The 11623-nt window shown below is 37.2% G+C and overlaps 1 protein-coding gene across 1 annotated transcript in view; it reads left to right on the top strand.

The window, feature by feature from the left end:
* The first annotated feature begins 713 nt into the window (after positions 1-713).
* Positions 714-11623, top strand: part of LOC107599721 (epidermal growth factor receptor-like) — a 23841-nt gene continuing 12931 nt past the window's right edge. The window contains exon 1 of the mRNA XM_016291404.1: positions 714-1028. Coding sequence (XP_016146890.1) covers positions 917-1028 — 112 coding nt within the window. The 5' untranslated portion in view covers positions 714-916. The remainder of the gene's footprint in view (positions 1029-11623) is intronic.

Raw genomic sequence — 11623 nt, 5'->3', positions numbered from 1 at the left:
ACACACACACACACACGCACACACACACACGCACGCACACACACACACACACACGCACGCACACACACACACACACACGCACGCACACACACACACACACACGCACGCACACACACACACACACACGCACGCACACACACACACACACACGCACGCACACACACACACACACACGCACGCACACACACACACACACACGCACGCACACACACACACACACACGCACGCACACACACACACACACACGCACGCACACACACACACACACACGCACGCACACACACACACACACACGCACGCACACACACACACACACACGCACGCACACACACACACACACACGCACGCACACACACACACACACACGCACGCACACACACACACACACACGCACGCACACACACACACACACACGCACGCACACACACACACACACACGCACGCACACACACACACACACACGCACGCACACACACACACACACACGCACGCACACACACACACACACACGCACGCACACACACACACACACACGCACGCACACACACACACACACACGCACACACACGCACACACACACACACACGCACACGCACGCACACGCACGCACACACACACACGCGCACACGCACACGCACACACGCACGCACACACACGCACACGCACACGCACACACACACACACACGCACACGCACACACACACACACAAATATATGTGAGCGTTGTGATTCAGTCGCGTCGCGTCGCGTCGCGTCGCGTTCAGAGAAGGTGCAGCTGCGTCACGTCAAAACTGTACGGAGAAGCGCTCAGACACGTTGCATGAGCTGAACGGGACCTGCCTCTGGAAAACTATTTAACTTACGAGCTACATATTGTTCATTTGCGGGAATATCTGACCAACAATAATGCTTTAAAATGATTCCACTGTTAAACATGAAGTTTACGAAGCTGCTTCTGATCCGTGAATTGGGAATCGTCTGTCTTGTGCTGATAAGCGCGGTGTGGTGCTCCGTTTCTGAGAGGAAAGGTGAGTGAAGTAACCTTAACTGTCACTAACAAACATCTCATACACGTCCTGAACAGATATATGTTTTGTCTGTCTACATAAAACGTCTTTTAAAACCGTGCCATATGATAAGTTTGATAATAGGAGAAGGAAATAAATGACGTAAATTTACTAAAGCGTCCACATTGACAGCGTAAACAAACAAACAAACACAAACAAACAGATAGATAGTATGTTAGGGTCTTTCATTAACGTTATTAACAATGATATGATGCTTGATAGATCAATAGTTTATGTGCATTATAATATGAATACTGTACACTCTCAGAAAAAAGGTACAAAATCTGTCATTGGGGCAGTACCTTTTCAAAAGGTACACACCTTTGTACCTAAACGGTACATATTAGTACCTAAAGTGTACATATTAGTACCTAAAGTGTACATATTAGTACCTATGAAATGGTACTGCCCCAGTGACAGCTTTTGTACCTTTTTTTCTGAGAGTGGTATTATTAAAGTTTTAATGACTTTACTTACATATTAGTACCTACAAGGTACAAAGTGTACCTTTTGAAATGGTACTGCCCCAGTGACAGCTTTTGTACCTTTTTTTCTGAGAGTGGTATTATTAAAGTTTTAATGACTTTACTTTTTACATGTATAATTACTAATTATCTGAAAAGTATTAGGTAGATGAGATTAGAGAACTGACGTGACATTATTAATCATACAACCAGCTGCAGGTTTGTCTTTAACCCCAGCAAGTGACCCTAAGACAAGGTGTCTCTAATGTGCTAATGAAGGTAATTAAGTATCAAACATACTTAAAAATATTTGATGAACTTTTGAGACCGGTGACCACAGGATGAGGGCCAAGAGTTCAACAGCAGATGGTATCACTAGACAGCTGCCCCATTGAGTGGGGTCTGGGCCCTCAGCGTCTGTCTGGGGTCCAGTCTCTGGTCTACCCGAACAGACTGTGTTTAACATGCTGTTTGAGGTTTCTTGCCAGTTTAGAAATTGACAGCAGATGGTGGCCACCAACACTGTCCCACAGCAAACTAAATACATTAAATACATTTTGATTCTGTGGTGACTGCTGGATTGAAATCAGAATCGAAATCAAAAGAACTGCAGAAACAAAATGATTCACAGGCTAATTGTAACATTAAAACAATGCAGCAGCAGTAATGTAACTTAAGTAAATGTGTATTATTAAATATAAAATAGTCTAAAAAGTAGAGATCTGCCTCTAAAATTGGCTTATTGCATTATTAAAATAATTTGATGTACACCTATGACCACAGGCTAAGAGTGCCAGATATTTTGTTATCTGATAAGCAGCACACCTTTCAAACACAAAAGGATGTTTGCGTGCTGTCCAGGACGTTCTGATCATACTTCCAGCACATAAACCTATGAAGCATACTATACATCTCAATTAGTAGATTTCATCTGCATTTCTTTTAACAGTTTACAGACAGCAGGTTCATTATTTATTTTATAGGGAGTAACTGAATGCTGAGTAAAAAACAATGAATTGTGAATTATAGTGTGTCTGTCCACAATAATGGAGACTTGTGCTGCTGTGTGAGGAAAAGCCGTGTTTGTGGATTACTTTTTTTCCATTTATAAGTTTTCTTCTTCCTGTTATTTCCTCTTTAGCATTTGTTCTTGCATTTCAGTATTGCAGATAAATATGATTTTAATTTACTTCATCCAATTCACCTTTGTCCCTTTGATTTTTTCTAGAAAACCTTCTAGTGTCAACCAATTAATTACAAGATTTATTGAATAATTGATCCACTGAGAAAACAGTATACTTCTTCAACAATATACTTCAATGCCAATACATTTTGCAACCAAATCAGTCTGTACAACAGATCCAAACAAAATGCATTCATCATAACAAATTAATGCCACAACCCTACTTTCAAGACAAAAACAAACAAAAACTAACAATATTCACACCTTTTGGTTGACTACCCCTGTAAAGTTGAAGTGTTTAACTTAAAAAAAATACTTTCTCATGTCCCAGCATAGACTTTCTCCTGAAGTGCAAACATTGTCATGCTATCAAAACATTGCTTTGTTTGTTTAAGCATCCCATTCATCCCAGCACAGCAAAACTGGCTCCACCAATGGTGTTAGTATCTGTTTTGTGACCAATGGCAGAGTTCAAGAAAACTCATTATTTCTTGCAAGTCTTTTTGGTTAAATTACACACTTCACCTTTAATGACCTGTCAATTTAAGTGTGGAAAGCCTTCTGGCGATGGGCCTGTGGTATGCATGTGCCAACGTAATCTGTCAGTCAGTATTGTCTCTGGGGTATCTCATACTTGTTTCATTCCCACAGCCTGTGGCAGAAAAAAAAAGAAAAAAGATTAGAATAGTTATTACAAAGCAGACACTTTTGTCCTACTTTATCTTGATGTCACCAAGCATCATTAAAGTAATAGTTCACCCAAAAATAAAAATTTGCTGAAAATTTAACCTCAGGCCATCCAAGATGAGTCATAAAAACATCACAATAATCCACTTCTTGTGAAGTGAAAAGCTGCGTGTTTGTAATGAACAAATCGATCATTAAGGCATTTTAACTTTAAACCGTCACTTTTGGCCAAAACCCCATAATCCATAATAATGCTTCCTCCAGTGAAGTCCATCCCCTGTTATTGTCGCACATCAAAATCCACCAACATATTTTTTTTTTAGAATTGCTTTGGAGAAAAAAGATTAGAATAGTTATTACAAAGCAGACACTTTTGTCCTACTTTATCTTGATGTCACCAAGCATCATTAAAGTAATAGTTCACCCAAAAATTAAAATTTGCTGAAAATTTAACCTCAGGCCATCCAAGATGAGTCATAAAAACATCACAATAATCCACTTCTTGTGAAGTGAAAAGCTGCGTGTTTGTAATGAACAAATCGATCATTAAGGCATTTTAACTTTAAACCGTCACTTTTGGCCAAAACCCCATAATCCATAATAATGCTTCCTCCAGTGAAGTCCATCCCCTGTTATTGTCGCACATCAAAATCCACCAACATATTTTTTTTTTAGAATTGCTTTGGACTATTTTCTCTTGTAAACTGTGCTTGATCATCTCTCCTGATTCAGATGAGATTACTTTTTCACTGGAGAAAGCAATATAATGGATAGAGGACTCGTATTTCAGCTGGAAGCAATGGCTTGAAACTAAGAACATCTTAATGATGAATTTGCTTATTGCAAGCATGCAGCTTTTCACTTCACAAGACGTCAGTTGATGGACTGGAGTTGTGTGAACTATTTTTGAGTGAACTAATCCTTTAACTGGAAGGAAACGGCACCCATTCATGTGAATCCTGATTGTGGGTATAGACAAGCGGTTGACGTAGGTGTGGATTACTGTCCTAAGATTAATCAAAGACAAAGCAAAGACAAATCTCGCATTTGTTCACAGATTTCATCATTCACAACAAGCGGTGGCATGCAGAATCAGGCCCAGAGTTTGACAAATTATGTCACAACATTTATTTGGCACTGTTTTCTACAGACCATTAAACAAACTCAGCAGTAGATATCAGATATCTTTGGTCAAACACAAAGATGCATATTTCATACTGAACGTGTTGTGATGAATAACATTGGTTCCATTGAGAAGCAAAAGGCTAATGCACATCACCCAAAATAATCATGATTCATTTCAATCATGTTTCATATTTTTGTGCTTAATCCATTTGTCATTTAGTTAATTTTAAAAGAATGAAAACAAAACAACAACTCAGATACATTCAGAAATATCCAGTTATCATGCATCTGTCACATTATGAGCTGGTATAAATACATTGTATCTGAATACACATCCACATGTATGCGCTATTGTCTAAATATATTAGTGTCCTTCTACCCAGCATTCTGTTGTAATTTGTTCTAGACATCACCATTTGATCTAAATCTAATTGTCTTTGAAACTCTTTGCAGACTTATAAATATCCAGATTCACTATGACCACTGTTATTAACTAAAGAGGAAAGCTCTTCTGTTTACATGCATCACGCACGCTAACCACCAGCTACAAGGGTAAATTGAATGTAAAGTAATGCAGTCAATGTAAATGAATACATAACTGCAATCTATTATTGTTGAAAATGTCAAAATAGTTCTTGTCATCAATCTAAGCCTCATATTGAATTGATCTGCTAAGTGGTATGAAACGTTTAATTGATTCTCATTTAAAATATGTGGGCAAAATCAATTTTAGTCTGTGAGATGCCAGTATATATTTAGTCAATAATGTGTCTTACATATACTTAGAGTTCCTAAAAATAAATTTTTCGACATTGATAATAATAATAAATGTTTCTTGAATGATTTCTGAAGGATTATGTAACACTGAAGACTGAGTAATGATGCTGAAAAAATTCAGCTTTGCATCACAGGAATAAAATATATTAGAAAATGGCTATTTTAAATTGTAATAATACTTCACAATATTGCGGTTTTTTCTGTATTTTTAATCAAATTAATTCAGCCTTGGTGAGCAGAAGAGGCTTCTTTCATAAACATTAAAAAATCTTACCGACCCCAAATTTTTGAATGCTAGCGTATGCCTGCTGTATGCATGTTTATTCTTATCTTAAGGATTTGTGTTATTTACGAGACAAGCCATTAATATCAAACTGCAAAAACAGTTGGATTTTAGGATTTACAGACCATGATAAACCAAGGCCATAGCCTTGAGGCTTTACATAAATGTGTTTATTTTGAAAACAGCAGCCACGGAAGACACCTAAAATAATGAGGTTTCTTCAGGGGATGTGTGCTGTTATTTTCTAAGTGTTCAAATTAGCACTGTGGAAAAAAACTCTCCAGTAACCAACCAAAACACCATGGCAAAAGCATTGCAACTCCCTAGCAACATTTAAACCACTCAATCTTAGTAGTCGGCAACTTTTGCACTGGAAAACAGCTATAAAACAAAATTTCATGGATTTTTGTCTTCTTCAACAAAATATATGATTGTACTAAAATTCATGTCTCATGTTGTTTACCAAATGCACTGATCATGCCATGTTTTCAATTCTGCAGTCAGCAAATCGCCCCATAGACAAAGAGCTGAATTCATACAATCGTTGAATTTTGATGGAGAAGTCACAAATGGACAATATGTTGCTTATTTGATTTAGACAGACCCTGTTGTTTGTAAAAAAAAAAAAAAACACACAGCCATGGAGCGAGACATCTCTGTCTCACGCTGTAAATTGTATTTACTACAATTCAGTTAGACCTATTTTATCCACATGTCTCTCATTTAGGGTGACAACAGTGAACTTATAGACACACTATCGCACGCTAAAGAGAAACAGAAGATGTAAGAAGCATGATCATGTGAAACTGCTACTCCCAAATTGATAACTATTTATATAGATTTGAAAGAATATTTATGACCATTAAAGTCATTTTAGGTCTGTTTGTACATTACATACAACCAGTATGTCATTGCATTTAGATCCTGTACCATAAAATCAATAGATCACTAGTGTGAAACATAGTAGCCTCCACCTTGGAAAAATTTATTTTTCTAATAAGTTCAGATACAACAACGTTGATTAACCTTTGTTGCTCACTGCAGATCAACCTAATGAAAGTTACTCGGATAAATCATACATTTAAGATGAAAATGTGGTTTCTCAGGCAAAACACATTTAAATATTTCTGGTAAAAGCATAGCACATGTACCAACATAGTAGGTTTCCCTTTAGGTGTATTCATGTAAAGTCATTCAGATGGAAAACAGGATGCGTTTTGACAAATGCCGTTGACTTTTTCTGCTCATGTGGATCAATACTTTTTGCAACAGTGCAAACTTACTCTACAAACAGAGTCAATCCAGCTCTCTGCCCACAGTCAAACTCAGTCACCGACAGGACATCCAAATATAGTCATCTGCTGGAAAACAAGGTTATAGTGCATTTGGTGCATATAGTATAACTAGGTTATAGTGCACCACATCCATTTATCAAATGTTTTACTTTCTTGGATGTAGTCAGTGATAGTCATCCAAAGTCTTGTCATCAAAAGCATATATAAAAAATGATGCATTAGAAAAAAATAATAGAGCAAAGAAAGCCGTAGATAATAAGCAAGGCTGGGAAAGCATGGGAACAGCATGGCCTTGTAAAAATAAATTATATGCGTAGACAGCCTCGAAAAGATGATCCCAGAATATCTCCTAATTAATCGATCATTGTTATTTCCACACTGTGCATCCTTGTACGTAAGAAGATAAACCATACCTGAGAGAAGTTTCTGAGAAAGCATGCACTATTTTTTAAAGATTTTTTACATGTTATTTAAAGCAAGCATCTTATGCTCACCAAGGCTGCATTTATTTGCTCAAAAATAAAGTGAAAAAGTAAAGTGACGTGACATGTGGCCAAGTATGGTGACCCATACTTGGAATTAGTGCTCTGCATTTAACCTGTGCACACACACAGCAGTGAACACACACGCACCGTGAACACGCACCCGGAGCAGTGGGCAGCTATTTATGCTGCGGCGCCCGGGGAGCAGTTGGGGGTTCGGTGCCTTGCTCAAGGGCACCTCAGTCGTGGTATTGAAGGTGGAAGAGAGTGCTGTACATTCACTCCCCCCACCTACAATCCCTGCCGGTACGAGACTCGAACCCACAACCTTTGGGTTAAGAGTCCGACTCTCTAAACATTAGGCCACGACTTCCCCATACATTAAAACAGTAATATTGTGAAATATTATTACAGTTTAAAATAACTGTTTTCTATTTGACTATATTGTAAAATGTAAATTATTCCTGTGATGCAAAGCTGAATTTTCAGCAACATTTCTCCAGTCTTCAGTGACACAATCCTTCAGAAATCATTCTAATATGTTGCTTTGCTTCTCAATAAACATGTCTTACTATTATCAATGTTGAAAACAGTTGAGCTACTTTTTTGATAAATTTGAAACTTAAAAAACAGCATTTATTTGAAAGAAATAGTTTGTAACATTATCTTCACTGTCACTTTTGATCAATTTCATGCATCCTTATTAATTTCTTTTGTTTAAATCTTGTTGACCTAAAACTATTTACACAGTACATTGTGGGGCTACAAAATATGGAAGGTGGTAGTTTTTTGCACATGCTGCTGGTACTGTCACTAAGGCACTACTTCTCAAGTCTTGTGTTTTTTTTTCTTTGCACTGATGAGGTCTTGATAACCCTTGTGCCTTCTTTGCGTCAGTTGCAAAAGATAAAACACTTTGAGTTTATCATAGTCAGAATGCTGTTCTGCATGCGGTTCCAGATGGTTAGACTAATGTGAGTTAATGTTCCTCCATAAATATTTTTTCAAGGAGCAACCTGTTCAGTCACATCCCATGTTCGGGCTCATGCCTCAGGCAGTGCTGCTGAACATCCACCCGTAGAAAACAGCTGCACGCTTTGCAATCCGGTCAGTTCTCACATTTTAAGGGCTTGTGAAGTCAACATTAAGGGTTACAATTTAGATCTACTTCCTGACCTTAATCTTTAGTTGAATTCTGCCCTAGAGCAGAGATCTGAAAAGTACACCTGATTATTTCTTCAGTTTTTGACATCTACTGTTAATATTTTTCATGTCATAACCCTGATGAATTTAGACATGCTGGATTTTCAGAAGGTAATTTATGCAAGAGCAGCATGTCTTGACAGTGTTTGTTGGTCATCTCACGTCTCACATAACAGCTTCACAGGTAGAACTATGATACCAAAGATGACAAAAATGCTACTCTTGCAAAAATGGAAATACCCTTCATGTGCGCTGTCATGATGTAATGAAGAATCAAAGAAACACCGTTTTAACTTTCATTGTTTTTCCATATTTTGTTCAGATAAACTTTTAACATACTCAGATTTAAGACAGAAGCCTCATAGTTGACTAAATTTGAACACACTACTGGCAGCAACTCACAAATAGCACTCCTTGTGCATGAGAGACTCAACTTATTATTAATTCTAATAGTTTCACATGAGCATGTTGCTAAACTAACTACTTACTTTTACTTTGAAAGTTCAATTTGTTAACATTAGTTAATTGTACTGGTATCATTTTTACAGCATTTCTTAAACTTGGTTGATGTTAATTTCTGCATATGCTAGTACATTTTTTTTAAGTTGCACATTAGTAAAGTAAATAATTACTACATAAATTAATTCACATCTCTATGCTATTGCAAAATGTTTACAAACACAAAAACTGCACCAGATTATTCTGACTGTAATAAAATGACATGAAACTAAAAAAATGGGTAAAGGCTGCTGCCATTAATGTTCTTTTTACATGACATCACAACAATCAAGTCAGAGATTTAAATTCCAATTTATAGTTAGGAAAACAAGAAAGCACACTAAGAGCACAGTATCAAAAAAACAGACATCTCAGGATCTCCAATCTATTAGTTTCCCACCTCATACTTTATTGATCCCTGAGGGGAAATAGATGATACTTGAGTTGTTACTTGCATTGCGTGGAAACACAACCCACGTCTTGCACGTGGCAAGCAAGAATTCAACCAATTCTTACGTTGAGCAACACTTGTGTGCAATATTTGAGTCTCACCCTCGGTGAACCACATTCTTGATCACGGTGTTCCCGCCCCCAGAACTTGCTCTTCCGCTAGAGATGAGACACATAACGACGACTGCAGGAATTCAACACCTGCATGACAGGAGACAATAAGCAGAGACGAAACAAGTGCTTGTTTTCCACTGTAGCTTTTACATTCACAATTAGTTTTGGAAAGTACCATGTTTTCATGAATAGAAGATCATACAATGTAAAATATGTAAAAGGGTAATATGAGCACAATATAATGAAGACTTGCTTATCAGTGTTCAGGAGGTAGAACTCTATTGAAATAGTTTCAGAAGTGATGGCTGAAAGATGATCTGTTCAGTGCATGAGACTGTGAGTAATGACAGAATGGAGAATGCTGGAGTTTGTGTTAGCATGAGGAACTGCTGTATGCCATGTCTTAAAGGGATAATGAAACATCTGTCATCATTTACTCACCCTCATGTCATTTCAAACTCGCTAGCAAGCTGATAATCATTTTTATGTTATGGCCAATAACCAATTCATTGCCTATTTTGTGTAAATAAATTAAAAAAATACTAAAAACTAGTGAATCTAGGCATGATAACACTCAAATTTACAATATGAAAAATTAATTTTCATTTTGAGATTAACAAAATATTACATTTAACCGAGTTACTAAATTATTAGTGTTTTAAAGATTTAAGTGAGTGTTAGATGACTGCAAATGCAATCTAAATGTAAAAACATAAGGGACATAAGTGTGTACTATTAAATATTTAAAATTAAATAAAATGTCAGTGGATATATGTCAGATACCGTTACAGATAAATTAAAAAATCTAATAATAATACTGGCTGATAATCCATGTGCGTCTCCTGCCAGCATGTCAGCCGTAGGGGGCGCTGTGTAAGTCACTGCAGTGTGCTGGATGGGTGAGTGTCCAACAGAGAGTCTTATTTTAAAAATAGATCATGATAATGTGAACGGGTCAACAAAAGCATTGACTAGGCTTGTACACCGAATACTTTTCTTTACCGACCCCACTATCGTTTTGCTTTTTTGTAAAAATAAAAAACATTCAAAGTTCAGTTGGACAATGGACGCTACAATTCTAAACTGAAAGCGTCTGCTCTGCTCTATACAGCACGCGCTGCAGAGCTGCAGCAAGGTGCGTGCGGCAAAAATTACATGAATACTGAGAAAACGATGGCACATGGAGCATTTGGTTTTTAAGAGAAATGTAAAAGTAAAGTAAAACACCACTTCTTAAACTTAAAATGTTGGTTTTCTTGGCAAAAAACATGCAAGCACTGTCACTAACAGCCAATTTAGTTTTCATTTTCTGTTTTTGTTTTGAAAAGCCTGTTGTCTTTGCTGTTTACCTGATGTTACGTTACGAAGGCTTTTAAAAAAATTTTTTTTTTTTAAATTTCATTCCACAGTGTTTGCTAAACTTTCTGTAATTTGTTTGTCGATATATAATACAGCATGTGGTGTATGCCATGCCTCGTTTTATTCGTTTTTGTTAATACACATTATATAAGCTAGTTTGTCTTTGTACTGGTTTATTGTTGTTTTGCTTTTCATTAAGAATAATAATGAATCCAACTTTCAAGCATTCATTTTAGTCTTAGAAAGTGAAAGGTCTAAAGATGTAAGTGCAACAGACAACTATCTTTCCTTGTAAAACGTGACACCAAGATCGCAAATTCGAAAGCCTTGCCGTTCAGTGTTACTGGTAATACCGGTTTTATCGCAAGTTGCAGTGTGAAGTAAATTAGATTTTACTTCCAAACTGTTTTACACTCCTGTTGACTGTTGTATTTTATATGTTTCTACAGAGACCCCCGCGAGTATGTGTCAGAGAACGTGTGTTTGGAATGTGACCCTGAATGCAAGATCCTGAACGGGACACCAAGCTGCCATGGGCCGGTATGTCGCGCTATGTCAATGTTTTATATCCCATATAAACCTCATTATTTATGATGCTTGCTCACACTTGCTCAAACTAGGGATCTGAACAAACCC

The sequence above is a fragment of the Sinocyclocheilus grahami genome, unplaced genomic scaffold, assembly GCF_001515645.1.
Source record: "Sinocyclocheilus grahami isolate Dianchi unplaced genomic scaffold, SAMN03320097.WGS_v1.1 scaffold270.1, whole genome shotgun sequence".
Classification (NCBI taxonomy): domain Eukaryota; kingdom Metazoa; phylum Chordata; class Actinopteri; order Cypriniformes; family Cyprinidae; genus Sinocyclocheilus; species Sinocyclocheilus grahami.
This window is presented reverse-complemented; position numbering and strand designations above follow the sequence as displayed.